Raw genomic sequence first — 21,967 nt, 5'->3', positions numbered from 1 at the left:
TGGAGCCTCCGAGTGCTCCTCAAGGGGAGCCCCATGTAGAGAGCATTACAGTAGTCAAGGCGGGAAGTAACGAGGGCATGAGTGACCGTGCATAGGGAGTCCCGATCCAGAAAGGGGCGCAACTGGCGTATCAGGCGAACCTGATAGAAAGCCCCCCTGGCCACGGCCGTCAAATGCTCTTCTAAGGACAGCCGTGCGTCCAGGAGGACACCCAAGTTACGCGCCCTCTCCGTGGGGGCCAATGTCTCGCCCCCAATAGTCAGCGATGGCACCAGCTGACTATATCGGGACGCCGGCAGCCACAGCCACTCAGTCTTGGAGGGATTGAGTCGGAGCCTGTTCCTCCCCATCCAGACCCGCACCGCCTCCAGGCACCGGGACATCACTTCAAGGGCATCGTTGGGGTGGTCTGGGGTGGAGATGTACAGCTGAGTGTCATCAGCGTACAGATGGCACTGCACCCCAAAACCACGGATGATCTCACCCAGCGGCTTCACATAAATGTTGAACAGGAGAGGCGAGAGGACCGACCCTTGTGGCACCCCACAAACCAAGTGCCTTGAGGTCGACCTCTGCCCTCCAGCCAACACAGACTGCGACCTGTCGGAGAGATAGGAGGAGAACCACCGTAAAACAGTGCCTCCCACTCCCAACCCCTCCAACCGGCGCAGCATGATACCATGGTCGATTATATTAAATAATCTTCTACTGAATAATGTCTGTTACTCAGGCTAATCAACCAGATAAGGTTTATAGCATGTTATGCGAACTTTATCAAATGTGGTGTGTTTTTTTTTTTTTCAACAGAGCATAAATTGGCAAACCATGTAAACAGCGACTATTTGTATTAATACCCCTAACCCAGGGGTCTCCAACCTTGGCAACTTTACGACTGGTGGACTTCAACGCCCAGAATTCCTCAGCCAGCGCAGGCTGGCTGAGGAATTCTGGGCGTTGGAGTCCACCAGTCGTAAAGTTGCCAAGGTTGGAGACCCCACCCGACGCATCCGTCGCCCTATTCTCCTTTTCAGGCACTTAACGGAAAGTCAAAACCTCCTCAGGAGGGTGGGGGGGGGAGAGAAGGCTTCCCGCGCATGCGCCTTTCAGGCGAAGAGGAAGGAAACGCTCTTCGGGACGAACTCCCCATTCCGTGGAAAGGAGAAAAGCGCAGGAGGGAGGAAGGCGTGGCCTCCTCGGGTGGGCGTGGCTCCCTCGAGGCAGGGTGCCTCGAGACACGTGTCTGCGCGAGTCCGCAATCTGAGGGTGGTGGTGGGTGATCGCTGGTGGGTGGCGGTAGCTGGAGGGCCCAGTGTGACGTTTGATCCCGGGGGTCCCTCTTTAGTGGCCTTCCCTTCAGGTTTCCCGCATATAAAGCATAATTTAGTTAGTTCTTGACCTCACCTGGTTAGGTCGTTGCTCGTGAGGTTAACGGTAAGTGTGTATGGGTGGGGTGGGGGTGAGGGTCACGTCTCTGAGCCCCCATCGCAGAAGGGGCGGGGGGGGAATACCTTTTTCAGAGACTGATTCTGCCCCCTTCCTTCCTTCCAAAACATTATAACGGTAACAAGACTTAGAAGGGACCTTGGAGGTCATCTAGTCCAACCCCCCTGCTCACGCAGGAGACCTACACTAGGGATTTGAACTCGCCGAACTGCCGACCTTTCTGCTCGAAAAGCTCAGCATCTTAGCCACTGAGCCATCTAGCATGTGACAGCAAGCATTCCAAGACTTGAGGGGCTATCACAGAGAGGAAGGGGGTGGGGTGGGGGTCAAATCTATTTTTTCCAAAGCACCCGAAGACCAGACAAGGAATAATTATGGATGGAAGCCGATCAAAGGAGAGATTCAACCTAGAAATAAAGGAGAAATTTTCTGAACCTGAGAACAATCAACCTTGGTCTGCTGAAGTTGTGGGAGCTACATCGCTGGAGGCTTTCAACCTGACTGCCATCTGTCAGAAATGGTGTAGGGTGGGTTGGAATAGATGACCTAAAAGGTCCCCTTCCCACTCTGTTATTCTGTTATCTGTTATAAAACCTGCTCTCTTTCTATTCATGCTGTTTTCAGGGTATCATACATTTTGTCCCAATCATCCAAATTCACCAATAAAAACCAAATTTACCATGTAAATTTATATTACATTGTCCATTGTCCCGGGATCTTCTGGGTGAAGGAATAGCATGACCTTCATAATGGATCACACACACACACACACACCATTTTATTTTCAGGATCCTGTGAAAAAGTTTGAGGTGAAAATGGCTAAGGTAGGGGTGAGTAAAGATTCAAATCCAAGGCTCGCCAGAAGACCTGATACTGACCTTTATACTGGCTGTTCTTGCATTTCTAATCCAGATTAAATAATGGAGAACATTGTGTTTCAAGTAGGTTTAACTGGTTTTTATATGAAGCAACTCTCAATGTCACAGTTTAAACAAGGACAAGGATCTGTGGCCCTTGAGATGTTTCTGAAGTCCTTATTAAGTTATTGCTACTTTGGCAGGAGCTGCTGGTTTAGAGATTACTTAATGCATCACACTATATTTTGTGAAATATTATTGAGGGGAAGAATGATTGGAATTAAAGGGTTATACAAGTAGTCCTCATACAGTTCATTTAGTGACCAAAGTTAACAATGGCACTGAAAAAAGTGACATGACCATTTTCCACACACATGACCACTGCATCATCCCTATGGTCATGTGATCAAAATTCAGGCGCTTGGCAACTGACTCTTATTTATGGTTGGACTGGGGTCATGTGATCACCTTTCACAACCTTCTGCCAAGCAAAGTCATTGACAAAAGCCAGGTTCATTTAACAAACATGGCGAGAAAGGTCGTGTGAAGTGTGACAAAATTAACAAATGTCTTACTTAGCAACAAAAATTTGGGGGCTCACTTGTGGTTGTAAATTGAGGGCTACCTGTATTCACGCAACAATAATACACTGTTTGGTAATCAGCCAGTAATTGTACAGAAGATTTGCAGCAATTCAGATTGCACTGTTTTGGTGTTAGCAAAAAAACAAACAAACTGAATCTGGTGGTTGAAATCAAGAAGTAGTTCCTGCAGGAACTAGTATGAGGTAGTGGTTAAGGCAGTATTTCTCAAACCTAGGTTCAGTTCTCAGCATGAAAGCTCTAGGTAACCTATGGGCAGCCAGATTATTTCACAAGAGATTTTATTGTGGGAATAAAATAAAGGAAGATTCCTATGTACGTATCTTTAGCTGCCCAAAAACACATGGAGCGTAATTCCAGCAATAATAATAAATAATTCAGTACATGCTACATGGTGCTATGTGAGGTGAAATAGATGAGCAGCGAGACACCTGTTATACATGTCTGTCCTCAATACTCTTTTCATCTTAGCCAATTATCATTTTACAGTTTTCACCCAATAATTTCCACCTTTCTACAGGTGCTCAAGGTGTTACGCACAGTGCTTCTTTCTCCTATTTTTCTCCGTTACCGCAACCTCTATGAGGTGGGTTGGGCTAACGCCCAAAGTTGCTTATAGGTGGACCCTGCTTCTGGTCCAATTTCTTAAGTCGCTGGTCCTCAGCATAAAGCTTCAACAAAGAATGTTGAGAAACAAGATCAGTTTTTCAGCACAGTTGAAATATCTTTTTTTAAAAAAAAAAATCAGGTTCCTACTGATGGCTGAAGAGCAAGATAAAAAGGCAGCAAATCAATATGATTGCTGTAAAACATAGGTGGACACACATAGCCAGCTTTTCACCAGGTTGCAGCTGCTGACTTTTTTTTTAAGCCTGCTTTTTATAATGTTTAATATAATAAGGCCCTATTGATGTAGAAGGTAGAATGAGAAAGGTACAACTCAAATTAAGCCTTTATTCTCTTCAGAATCATCCTACATATGAATGGAGAGTTTCATATGGAAAAGTCAGCTCTTGAAGTTTTTGCTACCTCTGCTCTCTTGTGCCTCTCTTCCATTCACCAAATTTATCCTCCTGGAATTAGAGTTACCAGAATAACAGAGTTGAAAGGGACTTTGGAGGTCTTCTAGTCCAACCTCCTGCAGAAGCAGGAGAATATATACTACGGTATTTGGATAAACGGTTGTCCAATCTCTTCTTAAAAACCACCCACAACTTCTAAGGGCAAGCTGTTCCACTGATTAATTGTTCTGTCAGGAAATTTCTCCTTATTTCTAGATTGGTTCTCTTCTTGATTAGTTTCCATTCATTGCTCCTTGTTCTGCCTTCAGATGCTAATTTTTTTTTTTATTTCAGTGAGTGAAAACTGGAATAATGAGTGGACGGGCTCGTGTGAAAGCCAGAGGACAATGCTTTCCTGGAAGAGAAACATATGGACAAAGTGATTTCGCAAAACCAGTATGTTTTTATGCCTGTGCTTGTTTACAAAATGTTGATCTTCTCTCATGGGGCAACTGTATCATTAGGCCACTGTGTTTTCCAACCTTTTCTATGTGCCACATCCTTTATTTAGCTCTACATTTAATGATTCATAGTAAACGATTGTAAAAAATAGTTTGTTTAAGACATATTTGTGGTCTGTTTATAAATGGCTGTATTTTTAATTAGCTGCTTGCACTGACTGAATACTGAATATATTTTTTATTATTATTATTTTTTATAAAAGTTTTTTTTTATTTTTTAAAACAAACAAACATAATACATCAATCCTTCCCTGTGTCACCTCGGTGTTTCTTCCGTGACTTCTTCTTTTTATTACTCCTTCATTTCTCCTTGATAGTTTCTATTTTTCTGTTGTGATATTTTCCCCAAATTACAATACATTTAATATAACATTCTCCTTATTTAATTATCACAATCTTTATCTATATCTCTTTTTTAACCATTCATAAAATTTCCCCCATATTTTCTAATAGTCCATTTCCTCTCTCTCTTTAATCATCAAAGTTAATCTGTTAATTTCTACACAATCTAACATTTTTTTAATTACTTCCCCTTCCAAAGGGATTTTCTCTGCTTTCCATCTTTGTGCAAATACTATCCTCGCTGCCGTTATTATATGTATAATCAAGTATATATTTGCTTTGCTAATTTTCTCTGGTAGTATACCCAATAGGGACAACTCAGGTTTTAAATCAATATGTTGTTGGATCATTTCTTCTAACCATGTCTTAATTATGCTCCAATAATCTCTAGCTTCTGGGCATGTCCACCACATATGAAAATAAGATCCTGGTATTTGATGGCATTTCCAACATTTAGCCGATTTGTCTTTAAACATTTTTGCCAATTTTTCCGGATGCATATGCCATCTATAAAACATTTTATATTGATTCTCTTTATATGCAGTAGACATCATTAGTTTATAGTTCCTTTCCCATAACTGTTGCCATCTATCAAGCTCAGTTGAATGTCCATAATTTTTTGCCCAAGCAATTATTGTTTTGAATACTGAATATATTTTGTCCTAGGAAAACAATGTACTAAAAAAGCATCACATTTGAACAGTTGCTAATGAATCATTCATACAATCTCCAAAGAAATTTATTTAATCCCACAAGCAGAATTAAAGTCAGGAAAGATTTTTTACAAAAGAGGGATTAGTAATTGATGCTATAATTAGTAATTGATGCTATAATGTTAGTGAACTCAGAAAGAAAATTAAAATGAAGGGTGTCAAATGACTGATTTTCTTCAAATAACAAGTGATAGAAAACTATAAGAAAAAACTATTGAAAACAATATATAGAGTTTTCAGGGAATGTTACTTAATCTAATTTATTTGGAATGATTTATACATCGATAAAATGTTTGTCCTAGAAATATAGTTTATATTTGTGATAGTGTTCATTTATATTTGAGATATCTGAAAGGGATGGAACTAGTTGTGCGGTTAGACCCAGTGATGCTGATCTGTTTCTTAATCTTTCCATAATGGTTTATCTTATTTTACCTGATTTTTATGGTTTAGTAAAAATGGAGAAGTTTGAGAGCAACAAAACAGGAAGTAGCTAGAGTCAGACTAGTGGTGTTTTGTAGCTTCCCATTCTCAAAATCTTAGAACAGTGGAGCAATTTTTAATAGCAATTTTTTTTAAAAAATCCAGAAATCAATTCATTGGAGAAAAGCATAATCTGTTCACAGTTTTTAATTTGTCACTGTTTATCATTTCTACCTTAAAGGGTGGTTCAGGAGACACTGCTTCTTACAGTGTGCCAGAGGCCAGTAGCAGCCATGTAAGAACTGGAGAAGAGCCATTGAAATGTAAGCAAGTTAATTGCAATAGCTATTCTTATCTCTAAATCTCTAATCTCTAAATTATATGGAAATATTAAAAATACAGGTAGTCCTTGACTGTGTACCTTACAATTGGTACTGTTGGAAGAAATATCCATCTTGTTCAGTTCCAAGTGGGGAGAAAGACACTGGAAACATGGAGGCTGATTGGAAAGATGGTTTATTGGTGAACAGGACCACATAAATTTGAGGTCCTGGGCAGCTGATCACATAGAGTTGAAAGAGAGAGGTATTTATACCCTCTCTTGGGCTTTGAACTTGAGCTTCCTGTTCCTGTGCAAGAATATATATTCTATTGGCTGCTGTCAGACTCCCGTGGGGCCATGTGGGGTCATGTTTGGTTGAAGCCTGCAGGGTGTGGTGCAATGGAGAGGATGCAATGAAGGAGCTTGTGCCATGTGGTGAACTCTGCTGCTAGATGATAGAGGGCTAATCCTATTATGTCCTGAGTGGTCATGTATTAATGTCATCACCCTGGAGCTGAAGGTCTTTTGTCTTGTAGATAGGCTGGCCCAGTCCTGCTGGGGCTATTAAGAAAAGTGGGGGCTGCTTTCCAAGAGAATGTTTCTCCTTTAGGGAAATATAATATTCTGCCTTTTTTAATATTTCCCAAAATATTCTTCTCAGAGTGGGGTAAGTGCTAATTTTCTACAGTACTCAGTTTCCACTGCTACGTAAGGCATTTGTTAAGTGAGTCATGCCCAAATGTACAGCCTTTTCTGCTGTGTTTGTTAAGTGAATCATTGCGGTTATTAACTGAATCACGGAGTTGTTAAGGGAATCTAGCTGCATAAACAGAGGGATAGAATCAAAATCATGTGAAGTGTTAATACCACTTTATAATGCCTTGGTAAGGCCACACTTAGAATACTGCATCCAGTTTTGATCGCCACGATGTAAAATAGTTGTTGAGACTCTAGAAAGAGTGCAGAGAAGAGCAACAAAGATGATTAGGGGACTGGAGGCTAAAACATATGAAGAACAGTTGTAGGAACTGGGTATGTCTAGTTTAATGAAAAGAAGGACTAGAGGTGACATGATAGCAGTGTTCCAATATTTCAGGGGCTGCCACAAAGAAGAGGGAGTCAAGCTATTCTCCAAAGCACCTGAGGGCAGGACAAGAAACAATGGGTGGAAACTAATCAAGGAGAGAAGCAATTTAGAACTAAGGAGAAATTTCCTGACAGTTAGAACAATTAATCAGTGGAACAACTTGCCTCCAGAAGTTGTGAATGCTCCAACACTGGAAGTTTTTAAGAAGATGTTGGAAAACCATTTTTCTGAAGTGGTGTAGGTTTTCCTACCTAGGCTCTACCAACTCTGTTTATTCTATTCTCTTTTATTCTATATTGACTTTGCTTGTTGGAAGCCACCTGGGAATGTTGCAAATGGTGATTGCATAATCCCTGGACACTACAACTGTCATAAGTCCATGCCAGTTACCAAGCGTCCAAATTTTGATCACGAGATCATGGCGATGCTGCAGTAATCCTAAATGTGAAAAAATGGTCATTTTTCATTGCCGTTGTAACTTCAAATGGACACTAAACAAATGGTTGTAAGTCAAGGACTACCTGTATACGGTTCAGCATCCAAATTAAATTAATTGTAATAGACTTTCGTGATGAATTAACCAGTGCACCAATTTTGAAAGTATTGATTTACAACTTGAGTTTTGTCATTTCTTTTCATTTTTATTTTTTTTTTTGAGAATGCCAATGCTTTATTTTTGTTTCCATCTCAAGATGGCTTTTCTGTTGGTCCTTCTGGTTATACGGTGATGGAGAGAGGAGGGAGGATCCAGTGTAAATTTCGGGACCTGGAAGTGAATACCAGAGAAGCAATGTTACATGTAAAAGATTCTAAAAGAGGTATAATTTATTGTTCTGTTTTCTTCAGGAACAGTTCTCTTTTTTTCTTCTGCTCCTAGCGCTATGCTATGCTAGGGTTCTTTGAGCAGTTACAATAATACAGATAGCCCTCGATTTACAACAGTCTACATGGGGCTCCCCTTGAGGAGCACCCGGAGGCTCCAACTGGCGCAGAGTGCGGCCGCATGGGTGGTTATGGGAGCAACATGGTGCTCCCGTGTGACACCTCTCCTGCACGAGCTGCACTGGCTCCCGGTGGTCTTCCAGGTGCGCTTCAAGGTTTTGGTTACCACCTTTAGAGCGCTCCATGGCTCAGGACCTGGTTATTTACGGGACCGCCTACTACCACAAACAGCCTCCCACCGGCCGGTACACTCTCACAGAGAGGGGCTCCTCCGGGTGCAGTGTCAACTGGCGGCCCCCAGGGGGAGGGCCTTCTCTGTGGGGGCACCCACTATCTGGAATGAGCTCCCCCCGGAGATACGGAGGATCCCGGATCTGCGCACTTTCCGCCGTGCTCTTAAGACCCTCCTATTCCAGCAAGCCAGCCTGGCCTAATTTTCTCTCCTTTCTTTTTAATTTTTTAAACTGGAATTTTAATTTGTTTTATTATTGGGATTTTTAATTGTCTTGGGCTAAATTATTTAATTTGGTTTTAAATTGTTTCTAACTTTTGTATTTATGTATTTTATTCTGTGCCTGTTCACCGCCCTGAGTCCTTTGGGAGTAGGGCGGTATATAAATTTAATAAAACATAAAAATAAACAAACAGTCTGTTTAGTGACCATTCAAAGTTACAACAGCACTGAAAAAAGGACTGTTTTTCTCACTTATGACCGCATCCCTACGGTCAGTTGCTTGGCAGCTGGCTCATATTTATGACGGTTCCAGCGTCCCAGGGTCATGCGATCCCATTTTGCAACCTTCTGACAAGCAAAGTCAATGGGGAAGCCAGATTCACTTAACAACTACGCTACTAACCTAACAATTGTGGCAAGAAACATCGTAGTAAAATGGGGCAAAATTCACTTAACACATGTCTCATTTAGCACCATCAATTTTGGGCTCAATTGTAGTCGTAAGTCGAGGACTAACCTGTATTTCCCATTGACACCACATTACAGTTGCAGTAATATTTCCCATACTTCCACCATTTGGGAAAAACTGGGTCTTAATTTCACTGTTGAGTGAGGGGTTGCAAAACTCACTATACATCACAACGTTTCAGGCAATCTCGGAAGGTCTCAACAAACACAATGGGGTTTTAACACATTATAGTTTTTACCCGATAAGGTACTGGTAATCTGTCTAGCATGTAACCTGTATTTGCATAACGATTTTGGGTCTCTCTCTCTCTCCCTTCTACTTTAAATCCTATATTAGTCTAGCCGAGTGTTTCTCAACCTTCATAACTTTAAAAGGTGTGGACCGGGGTGGGCTTCAAAAATTTTACCAAGGGGTTCTCTGCCTGTTTGCTGGGTGGGCGTGGCCATGGTGGGCCTGGCCTAGTCGGCCTCCTGCACCACGGCTGGGGGGAGGGCGTTTTTGCCCTCCCTGGGCTCTGGAGGCTTTCCTCGAGCCTCCGGGTGGGCGAAAACAGCCTCCACAGGCTCCAGAGGCCCTCTGGAGGCTGGAAACGGGCCTGTTTCTGGCCTTCCTGAACTTCTGGTAGGTCTGTTTTTCATCCTCCCTGAGCCTCCATGTGCGTCCTGCACTTACCTGCATCCAAAACAGGCTGCATGGGGACTCCTGGGAGGGGAGGGGTGGGTGGGGCTAGCCAGGAGTGGGATTTGCGGCTTCTCCAAACTGCACAGAATCTTAGCTAGAGGTTCTCCTGAACCCCAGCGAACCTCCAGCAGCCCACCCCTGGTGTGGACTTCAAATCCCAGAATTCCCATTGGCTATGGAATTCTGGAAGCTCAAGTCTATACATCTTAAAGTTGCCACTTTAAGGTGTATGGATTAGCCATTCTATGAATGAGGAAAATCAGGTTAGAGTCATAAGATTTGTTAGTTGGAAAAGGTGTTTACTAGGGCTCCTGGGATATTTTGTCACCATAAATTAACAAGGCTATCTTCCTACAGTACATATGTTGAAAGGAGCTGCATCTCATCAAAACTTCTGCCTTTTACTAGGATTTGTTAGTTAGAAAAGGCGCTACCAGACCCCCCTTCTATTTTTTTTCCACCATGGTTAACGTGGCTCTTACAGTTCCATTGTTCTGTAATGGAAGAAGACACATTTGACTGTGAATAGTGATAAAGTTAATCAGTTACCTGGGGGAATTTGCACATTCAATATTAAGAGCATATGAACACACTTTCTCCAAACAAACAGGCACACAAAATTAGCGCTATAAACTTTGGAAGGCAAAAGATCAGGTTCTGATGCACCCAAAATCATAGTTTGTTTCAACAAGCAGAAATAAGTGCCCACTTTTGCTTGTGATTGCATAAGTAGACCAAGAAAATAGGAAGTTTAGTACAGATAGTCCTTGACTTGCAGCAGTTCGCTTAGTGACCGTTTGAGGTTACAACGGCACTGGAAAAAGTGACTTATGACTGTTTTTCACACTTATGACCATTGCAGCATCCCCATGGTCACGTAATCAAAATTCAGATGCTTGGCAACTGACTTATATTCCTGATGGTTGCAGTGTCTCGGGGTCATATGATCCCCTTTTGCGGCCTTCTGACAAGCAAAGTCAGTGGGGAAGCCAGATTTACTTAACAACCAGGTTACTAACTTAACAACTGCAGTGATTCACTTAACAAACTGCATGGAAGGTCGTAAAACGTGGCAAAATTCACTTCACAAATGTCTCAATTTAGCAACAGAAATGTTGGGCTCAATCTAGGTCGTAAATCGAGGACTACCTATATTACTTACTCAGTAGTTTGCCATTTTGTCTGAATTGGGGAACTAGAGTTTGGGGACTTGGGCAAATATGCAAAATAGAAAATGTCTACGTACTAAAGGAACTCGGAAGTTTGTATTTTTTGTTTTGCTAGCCAACCAAATAATCTTGTCCATTTCAGGATCCAGTGGCATTCCTGTGAAAGTGCTTACCAACCTGTTTAGTTTAGGCTTGCCCAGGGAATGGCAACTATACCAGTACCACGTAACATTTAACCCAGAGCTGGAATCGAGACGTTTACGGATTGCCCTGCTGTATAACCATGCTGAATTTCTTGGAAAAGCCAAAGTATTTGATGGAGCAATCCTGTTTCTTGCACACAAGCTTGAGAACCAGGTAAGACTGTGTGTGGGTGTGTGTGTGTGCAGGCAGTCTATGTACAGTATGTATGGATGAGAGGAGGGAGATGATAGCAATAGCACCTAGACCTACATACCACTTCATAGTGCTTTACAGTCCTCTCTAAGCAGTTTACGGAGTCAGCCTATTGCCCCCAACAATCTGGATCCTCATTTTATCGACCTCGGAAGGATGGAAGGCTGAGTCAACTTTCAGCCAGTCAGGATCGAACTCCTGGCAGTGAATGGAGTCAGCCTGCAATGCTGTATTTTAAGCACTGCACCAGCACAGGATAACACTTAAAGAACTTTTGTAACTATCATAGCAGGAGAATGTTCGTAGAACAAGGAACACCCACTAATATACATGGAGTCCTTGACTTACGACCAGTCTCTTAGTAAGCATTCAAAGTTATGATGAAAACCCCCTCCCCCAAAAAAAGGTATTTATGACCTGGTTCCAACCTTCCGATGGCCAGTCTGTCTTCCCCCACTCTATGGTCCTGTGACTGTATTTTGGGTACATTTGCCCTCATTTACAGTTGTTTGCAGAATCTCACCATCACCTGATTGCGATCTACAGCTTTTTTGCTGAAAACCAGTGTTTATTTCCAGGTTTTGGCAAAAAAAAAAAAAAAAAAAAAACCAAAACCCACCCCACAGTGAACAAAAGGTTTGATTAACGATTAACGATTGCACCATTTATTTATTGACTGTTTTAAAACAATCATAAAACTGAGTCAGTCACGTAGGTGATCTGCTTTACGACCATTACTTTACTTTGCTTTTATTAGATTTCTATACCGCCCTTCTCCCAAAGGACTCAGGGCGGTGTACAGCCATATTAAAACACACATAATTTACAAAATTTAAAAACCATTAAAATCAAATATACAAAATTTGGCCCACAAATTAAAACTAACATACACCCATTTAAAATTCGTATTCATGTTAATCCATTACAATCATAAACTGAGAACTATTTTGTATTTTCATTCCCATTGGTCCTGCTAGGGAATTAGGTAAATACATGAATAATTAGATTATAATGGAATATGCTACCTCCAGGATGATAACTCTCCTGCCTCTCAGTACCATTTAATGAGCAATACAAGTAGGGGGCTGATACTTGTCCTCACATTCTGCTTCAGAGCATCAGGTGGGCAATTGTTGATATTGAAAATTTTGAAAATTCTTGAAAATGACATGATAGCAATGTTTCAATATTTGAGGGGCTGCCACAGAGAGGAGGGGGTCAAGCTATTTTCCAAGGCACCCGAAGGCCAGACAAGAAATAATGGATGGAAGCTGATCAAGGAGAGATTCAAACTTTTGGTGCTTTGGAAAATAGATTGACTCCCTCATTTTTGTAGGAGCCCCTCAAATTTCCTGACAGAACAATTAATCAGTGGAACAACTTGCCTCCAGAAGTTGTAAATGCTCCAACACTGGAAGTTTTAAAGAAGAGATTGGATAACCATTTGTCTGAAGTGGTGTAGGGTTTCCTGCCTAAGCAGGGGGTTGGACTAGAAGACCACTAAGGTCCCTTCCAACTCTATTTATTCTAATTCTATTCTAAATATTGGAACAGTGCTATTTTATTGTGCTATTTTATTGTGAGTTGGACTAAGGAGAAATTTCTTAAGGGTGAGACCAATCAAATTGGCCACGCCCACCCAGTCACATGACCCATTTCCCACAGAAAACATCAGGAGCCACAAAACCTAAATAGGTGTGGCTGGGGGGGGTCATGTGACTGGGTGGGAGTGACATTGAGTTGGCCATGCCCAGCCACTCACATGCCCACCAAGCCATGCCCACAGAACCGATAGGGAAAATTTTTGAATTTCACCACTGCTGAAGTTGTATTTTCTGCAATGAAGTTTGACGCAGTTTACCATATGTTTGCATCTATTATGTGCTCGTGTATTGTGGTTGAAGCTGAAGTAGTCATTGACAGGTAGGACATTGTAGCAGATAATTTTATGTACTACGCTTAGGTCAGACCGAAGACAGAGAAGTTCTAAATTGTCTAAGGCCAAAATTTCAAGTCTGGTGGCATAAGGAATTCTGTTGCGAGCAGAGGAGTGGAGGACTCGTCTCGTGAAATATCTCTGGACTTATTCGATTGTATTAATGTCTGATATGCAGTGCGGGTTCCAGACAGATGAGCTGTATTCAAGAATTGGCCTAGCAAAAATTTTGTATGCCCTAGTTTGCAGTTCAATATTACCGGAGAAGAAGCTATGCAAGTTGTTATGCAAGTTAACAACTTTTAATGCTTTTTTGGCAATGCTGTTACAGTGAGCTCTGGCACTTAGATCGTTTGAGATGAGTACTCCAAGGTCCTTGACAGAATGAGAGTTGTCTACAAGGTGTAAGACAGAGCATTTGTTGCTTGAGATTTGCCAATTGTTTGACGATTCTGTCAGATAGTCAGATTCTGACAGATAGTCAAGATCTTTTTGTAGGGTAGCAGCATTGTCAGTGGTGTTGAATAGTTTTACATCATCAGCGAAGAGAACGCAATTGCTTATAATCTGATCGCAAAGGTTGTTTATGTAAAGTATAAAGAGTGTGGGTCCTAAAACGCTTCCTTCCTTCCTTCCTTCCTGTTAACAGGTGCAGAGTTTAATAGGGCTTTCCCTATTTTGACTACTTGTTGCCTGTTTGATTGGAACGCAGCTATCCACTTATGCAGGGATCCGGAAATGCCATAAGATTTTAGTTTTAGAAGTAGTTTATCATGTACTACTGAATTAAAGGCTTTACAGAAGTCTATATAAATTGCATCTATTGCTTTACCCTGGTCGAGTTGTGAAGTCCATATGTTTTTGCAGTGTAAGATTTGCAGATTGCAGGACAATTTTTTTCTGAAGCCAAACTGCTTGTTAGAGAGTAGGTTGTTTGTCTCTAAGTAGAGGGTAATGGATTGATTTATGATTGATTCCATGACTTTGCAGGTGATGCAACATAATGAGAGTGGTCTGTAGTTTTCAACTAGACTGGGGTCACCCTTTTTGAAGATAGGGATGACCGTGGCTAGTGAGCATAAGTTAGGCAAGGAGCTGATTCTGAGAGATATTTCGTAGATTATGCTAAGCGGTTCTGCTAAGGTGGTTGGGAGCTTTTTTAAAGAATCCATCAGGGCCAATAGATGGAGATGGTTTTAGATTGCGTAATGCTTTTTCAATGGTATCTTCCGTGAAAGTGACATGTAAGTAGATCGTTGTGATTAGTTGTGGTACGATTGGGAAATGTGGCCTCATTTCCCTTTTGTTTCCCATCGGTGCTTGTAACAGGAAGTAACAAGATGAGAAAGGGGAGGTAAGTTATAATCCCTGGACATTTCCTTATGAAGGAACATTCTGCAGCTACTTTGGCCGGCAAGGACAGGGTTGCCAAACTTAACCTATAAGCTAGTTAAAGAGAAATAAATTAATCCTGTCCTGCCACAGCAGCAAATACTCAGGGGACAGAACAAATGTAGTTCAGGACTCTTCATCTTTTGGCCTGTCCAATTTCCTTCACTTCATACTCTGCTGGGTGTCAACCTGTACCTTGTTTTTCTGTTCGTGTGCTGACTTCTACAGCATTAAATAAGTTGAATCCGTCAGTTGATTTGTTTAATTTTGACTCGGGCCTAACAAATACATAAAGCAGTGCCTACCTTGTATTGTAACTGTAGTTAATTATAAAACAGCAGAACAATTGGATATGTTTGCAATTCGTTGAACACCCTTTTAGAGGGCAGGGAAGCATGCAAAGATGTGATTATTCTGGTTTGGTCCCATAACCCATGATTTCTTTTGGCTCTTGAATCAGCTCAACTTCAAACCCTCACCCTGTTTATCTTTCATTACTCATTGTTACAAATGATATTGGCACAGCTGTAATTTATTTACAACAGATTTAAAGCAGAACTTTGCCTTATATAATGGCAAAGGAAGGTTATTGTACTCATAAAAGGATTGGGTTTTTTTTAAAGTTCCACAAACTTTAGTCAGAAAGCAACCACTAGGAAGGAATTGTACTTTAAAACAGTTTGTAGTTGATTTCTTGTAATTGAATTTGAATTGCACATTATCTTCCTCTTAGGTCACAGAACTGTCTTGTGAAACCCGAAGAGGTGATATGGTAAAGATAACAGTCCAATTAACTCACCAGCTTTTTTCCAGCAATCCTGTGTGCATTCAGTTCTTAAACCTCCTCTTTAAAAAGTGAGTCTTACTTTTTATGGTGGGGGCGGAAGGTAGAGAGAAGGAAAAAGTCCCAGTGTTAGGCTTAATTCTTACTCAAGCGCTCCATCATTTGAGGTTTTCAAGAAAAGATTGGGCAACCATTTGTCCAGGATGGTATAAGGACTCCTGCTTTGGACAGAGGGTTGGACTAGAAGACCTCCAAGGTCCCTTCCAGCCGTCTCGTTCTGTGATTCTATACCTAGAACTAGACATACTACAAATGGAAATAGGAATGATTTCTATTTGTGATCAGGAGATTATTTTTCATCCGAAGACTGGAATCATAAATCCCCTTTTTGAGAGGTCTCTGGTATTGAAAGCCCACTCTGTTTTGGGTAGAGTGGAGAAGAGAAGAGCAACTAAGATGATCAAAGGCCTGGAGAATAAAACATGACGAACGGCTGCAGGATTTGGGTTTGGCTAGTATAAAGAAAAGAATTCGGAGTGACACGATAGCAGTATTCCAGTATTTGGGGGGCTGCCACAAAGAAGAGGGGGTCAAATTATTCTATAAAGCACCAGAGGGCAGGAGAAGAAACAATGGTTGGAAACTAACATTCCAGCAACCTGGAATGAAGGAGAAACTTCCTAACAATGAGGACAATTAACCAGTGGAACAGCTTGCCTACAGAAATCGTAGACACTCCATCATTGGATGTTTTTAAGAAGAATCTAGAGAATCATTTATCTGAAATGGTGTAGGTTATCCTGCTTGAGCAGGGGATTAGAAGACCTGCAAGGTCTCTTCCAGCCAGGGGTGAAGTGCTACCGGTTTGCACCGGTTTGGGCAAACTGATAGTAAAAAAAAAAAAAGCTACTGGTTCGTCTGAACTGGTATTTCCGAGGATCAGCTGTGCCGCGCGATTTATATTAGCTAGAAAGCAGGAAATCCTAAATAGCTGTTCCTCCTCCCCCCGCTGTTCTACTTACCTTCAAATGGCTCCTTTTTCCATGTGCAGCATGCGCTTGGTGCGCACTGTGGATGCGCTCATGTAGCATGTGTTTGGTGTGTACTCCGCGTGCATGCGCAGTGTGTGTTTGGCATGCACTGTGCATGTGCGTGTGTGCAGTGTGCATTTGGCATGCATAGCGCATGCACGCTCGCACCACATGTTTGGTGCACACCGTGCATGCGCAGGCAGTGAACCGATGGCAACCCACAGAGGATTTCACCACTGCTTCCAGCTCATTCTATTCTATATATCCGTGATGGTGAACCTATCACACACGTGCCACAGGTGGCACCCGTAGCCATATCAGTGGGCACACCAGCTCAACTCTGGCATGCATGCGCGCGCCGGCCAGCTGATTTTTGGGCCTTCTGGGCCCACCAAAAGTAGGGAAACAGGCTGTTTCCTGCCTCCGGAGGTGGAGTGGGAAAGGCTCGTTTTTCTTTCTCACCTGGCTCCAGGTCCTCTCTATGCATCTGGGGAGGGCAAAAACAGCCTTCCCCACCTCCTCAGAGGCCCTCTGGAGGCCAGAAACGGCCCATTTCCCAACTCCCAGTTGGACAGGAAGTGACGTTTTTTGCTGTCCCCAGTCTCCAGAGACTCCTAGAGAGGCTAAAAAGGTTAGCCATCACTGCTATATAGATAGTAAAGAAGATAACCTTGACAGCAATGTACAAGTTCCATTACATGAGTGTCCAAGATAAAACATATCCTAAGTCTGTTATAGACAGAAAAGAGTCACATAGATACCTCCCTAATTCATAGGAGTATAAGAAGTGGGAGGAGATACTGCGTGATCAAACTTGCAGGATTTAAGTCAGCCTTATCAGATAGACCAGACAAAGAAATCAACTCCACCAAAAGTTTTTATGGAAAGTTGGCTATCAGAACAGAATCTTGCTTTCATTCATCACTTCATCCAAATCATTGAAAAGTTTGGCTACGGGCCAAACCTGGTAGCAGGCGAGTTTGATGAGGCATCATTGATGAACATTTTATTTTAAATAATCGATTAGATTGCAAAATGTGGATGTTTTGATTTATCAGTGTTGAAAATGATACGTTTGCTGCAGTGTACTAATACAGTCTTATATATTTACATTCAATACCAGGGTTTTACAAAAGCTGTCAATGTATCAGATTGGACGAAACTTCTACAGTCCCTCTGATCCAGTGGAAGTCCCTCAACACAAGTGAGTGGGATAGCTCACCTTGAAATCTTTGCAGCCTAAATATTTCTGTGGCAAATTAAGTTATTTCATCCACGAATAGCTCCTTATCTGTTGAGGTTTTTTCCCCCCAAAGTTATCCATTAATCTGACTGATACCATTTTATCCATATATTATTCGTAGCCTAACGTTGATGTTAGGTTTCATGGCATTCTTTTTAAAGCAAATGTTGCTTCAAAATGTTTCGAGAGGCCCCTTTTCTACTTCAGAATGTTCTATCCTTAACTTTTTTTTTTTTGTTATTGCTTTGGACGTGTATGGTATGCATGTTTTCTTCTGTTCGTTGCCTGGCTGCTTGGAGTCTAGTGTAAATAGACTAACTCAAAATGTCTTTTCCCTCCCCTTTTAGGCTGACTCTCTGGCCAGGATTTGCGGTTTCTGTTGGGCACTTTGAGAACAAAGTAATGCTCTGTGCAGATGTGAGCCATAAAGTCCTTCGGAGTGAAAATGTTTTGGAGTTCATGACTGATCTGTATAATAATTCAGAGAGGGCACGTTTTCCAGAAAACTGCGAGAAGCAATTGGTGGGGTTGATTGTTCTTACCAGGTACAATTTAACTCGGTGGAAACCATGACATCTTTTTAAGCATTAGTAACTTCATATTCACTTAGGTTGCTAACTTCAGCCATTGTAGTTTTATATTACAGATTTTAGAATTTTAGATTTTAGAATTCACTTACATAGGAATCTGGGGACATACTTTTTTTTTTTTATTTTATATGCCGCCCTTCTCCAGACACTCAGGGCAGCTTACAATGCGTTAAGCAATAGCCTTCATATTTTTGTATATTTTATACAAAGTCAGTTTATTGCCCCCACAAACCGGGTCCTCATTTTACCCACCTTAGAAAGGATGGAAGGCTGAGTCGACCTTGAGCCTGGTGAGAATTGAACTCGCAGTAATTGCAGGCAGCTGGATGTTAAATGCTGCCTTAGTAGGAGGCATTAGCCTTCTACGCCACTCAGGCTCTTTTAAGATACTAAGATGGCTTCTGGGTAATTAATACTTCCACTTACATAGGAATCTGGGGACATACTAAGATGGCTTCTGGGTAATTAATACTTCCTCTTTGCCTAATTTCTTTTTATTCTGTTTTTTTGTACTTTTAATAAGTTTTTTTAAATATTAATAATATTAATTTGTATGTTTTGTTTTTAAGTTTGTTGGCTACTGCCCAAAGTCACTTGATTGGATGGCGAGATTGATTGATTAATTTCTTCCTTTGGCTTATGTGTTGGTTCAGTCGTAAAATTATCTCTTAAGCGACATTCTTTCCAATCCAACAACAATCAAAATGTAATAATTCCACACATCTGCCAAATAAACAATATAATATGCAACAGTTATATCAACTTTTAGTCATATATCAATCTGGTCAAATTTCATTCATTTTATTTGTTTTACTAGAATCTTATGTTTTTTCAGCTAGACCAAGGTATTTCAATGCAGACTCTAAGACCAAAAATCAAATTTTTTCTCATTGTCTTTTCTTGCATGAACCCACTTATTGTTATTACAGTATATCTCCTGCTTACAGTATATCAATCCTCATTTGGGTTTGGAAAGTATTGCACCCTGCTTGCAAATGATCCAGAAATTTGACTGACCACTCTAAGCTAAGAAGTAATGTTGGGAAGAAGCAAATTTGTTTTTCTACAATTTCACTTGCAGGTGTTATTTCTTCCTTCTTGCTATATTTAGGACTGTTTTTCTCCAGCATTGGGGGAAAAAAATAAATCCTGGCTGGTTTTATTTTGTTTAAGTAATGCTGGTTGAATTCCTCATAATGTAAATAATACTTTTATGATGTTGTTTTGGTATCTGCAAGGATAGTTCATAGTAGGAAACTGTATAAATTTTATATACCAAACTTATTCATAAGTATACGACAAGACTAATAAATAAAAATATGTTTAAACAAAAATCTGGACCAGCAAATTAACAACACATAAAATAGTTATCATGCCGAATTATACTTTTGTCTCTCCAGAAAAGTGGCAGCATGTACCGTATTTTTCGGAGTATAAAACACACTTTTTTTCCCCCTAAAAGAGGCTGAAAATTTGGGTGTGTCTTATACTCCAAATGTAGCCCAGCCCACTCTTTGGCCCCCATCCTTCGGCCTCCGTGCATCCTCTTTCTTGCTGCAGAGATTGCCACCGACAATGGCTTGTGTTTTTGGCTCCGCGCCTCACATTTTCAGCCTCCAAACGCTCCATTTGAGAGGCCTTCAAGGCTGTGGGGATTGCCAAACCACATTGCCGCTGATCACTGCCTGAAAATGCAATGTGCCCAAAATGGCTATCCAGAACAGCGGCTGCTCTTCCAGCCAGGCGCGTGCGAGCAAAATCAGTGAACTAATGTGCTGAAGCTGACCAGGCTAAGGATGCTAGGCAGATGAATACCTGGTAGTCAGAATTTTTTTTCCCTATTTTTTTCCACCTCGCTGCTCAGACACTCCTCAGTATGGGATCTGGTCACTCCTATTTGCGAGGCTGAGTGTCAAAAAATATGGTATTTTTTTCACAAGAGAACAGGAATTTTGCCTACACTCCTATATTTTATTATATTTAATGAGCTACCATTCATTTGGTTTTTGTGGGTGTGTAGAAGAAAGAATTACCTCAGGGCCCATTAGACAATACATAGAATATCTAGATTATTTAGTTTTTTTTTTTTAACTTGGTATTTCAGGTACAACAACAAAACATATCGTATTGATGATATTGAGTGGTCTATAAAACCAACAGATACATTCCAGAAACGTGATGGCACTCAGATCTCTTATGAGGATTATTACAAACAGGTAATCGAGAATCTGGATATTGCATGAAGACTCTGCTCCAATGTTTGCAAATTTATTTCTTTTTTTTATTTATTTATTTATTTTGTCGAGTACGTATTAGATAATATATATAAGTATAAGCATGAATTGAATACATAAAATGAATACAACTAAAGGGAACATTAGGACTGGGACGGTAGGCACAGACCTCTTAAGAATGCCCCTTACAGACCTGTTAAGAATGGGGTGAGGTCAACAGTAGCCAGTCTAAGGTTAAAATTTGGGGGGTTTGGGGATGAAACCACAGAGTCAGGTAGTGCATTCCAGGCATTGACCACTCTGTTGCTGAAGTCATATTTTCTGCAATTGAGTTTGGAGTGCTTCACTTTAAGTTTGTATCTATTGTGTGCTCGTGTATTGTTGTGGTTGAAGCTGAAGTAGCCATTGACAGGTAGGACATTGTAGCAGATGATTTTATGAGCTATGCTTAGGTCATACCGAAGGCGGCGTAGTACATATAAATATGGGTACCCTTAACTGTATTGATTTCTAGCATTCCCAAACTGGTCACATTACAGTTCTAATCCAACAGATCTGAAGGATGGCAGATTGACAAAACCTCTTCGGGTGCCTTGGCTAAATAGAATAATCACATTAAACCTTTAATACATCTGCCTGTTTCAGGATCTTGGGAAGGACTTGATAGGTGGATAAAATGCCAGATCCAGAAAATACTGGGTTATGCATTGCTTTGAACGTAAATGGAAACAGTTTACAGGTAGCGTTCGTCTTAGGAGCCCAATTGAGCCCCAAAATTCTGTTGTCAAGTGAGACATTTGTTAATGGGGAGTTTTGCCCCATTTTACGACTTTTCTTGCCACAGTTGTTAAGTGAGTCATTGCCATTGATAAATTAGTAACAGAGTTGTTAAGTGAATCTGGCTTCCCTGTCAACTTTGCTTGTCAGTAGGTCACAAAAGGGGGTCACATGCCCTCAGGACACGGCAACCATCACGTGATCATGGGGATGCTGCAAAGGTCATAACTGTGAAAGACGGTCACAAGTCACATTTTTCAGGGCCGTTGTAACTTTGCACGGTTGCTAAATGAACTGTTGTAAGTCAAGAACTACCTGTATTCAGAATTCCTAGCAACTTTTTTTCAAATCTTTTAACGATTCATTATTTTGTTAGAATTAGTTAATTGCTATGGTCCAGTCAGATTATCACAGGATAATTTAAAGATAATTTAACGACAGTTTCTTTAAAGGTAGTAGGCAGGTAATTTGTGAGTTCTCTTACGCATTTTAAAGCAACCTTATGTGTTCGGATCTTGAATATTGCACAAACCTAGAAAAACCTAGAAAAATAGCTGT

General features: G+C 41.1%; 1 protein-coding gene across 1 annotated transcript in view; it reads left to right on the top strand.

The window, feature by feature from the left end:
* Positions 1-1,117: 1,117 nt before the first annotated feature.
* PIWIL4 (piwi like RNA-mediated gene silencing 4) overlaps positions 1,118-21,967 on the top strand; it is a 42,800-nt gene continuing 21,950 nt past the window's right edge. Inside the window, exons 1-9 of the mRNA XM_070942900.1 lie at positions 1,118-1,197; positions 4,258-4,359; positions 6,144-6,225; positions 8,004-8,129; positions 11,169-11,383; positions 15,484-15,605; positions 17,689-17,769; positions 18,156-18,353; positions 20,503-20,614. Of these exons, the coding sequence (XP_070799001.1) occupies positions 4,276-4,359; positions 6,144-6,225; positions 8,004-8,129; positions 11,169-11,383; positions 15,484-15,605; positions 17,689-17,769; positions 18,156-18,353; positions 20,503-20,614 (1,020 nt within the window). The 5' untranslated portion in view covers positions 1,118-1,197; positions 4,258-4,275. The remainder of the gene's footprint in view (positions 1,198-4,257; positions 4,360-6,143; positions 6,226-8,003; positions 8,130-11,168; positions 11,384-15,483; positions 15,606-17,688; positions 17,770-18,155; positions 18,354-20,502; positions 20,615-21,967) is intronic.

The sequence above is a fragment of the Pituophis catenifer genome, unplaced genomic scaffold (assembly GCF_029215685.1).
Source record: "Pituophis catenifer annectens isolate HBS135680 unplaced genomic scaffold, rPitCat1.0.hap2 SCAF_4, whole genome shotgun sequence".
Classification (NCBI taxonomy): Eukaryota; Metazoa; Chordata; class Lepidosauria; order Squamata; family Colubridae; genus Pituophis; species Pituophis catenifer.
Note: the sequence above shows the minus strand (reverse complement) of the source record. Positions and strands in the feature narration are given on the sequence as shown.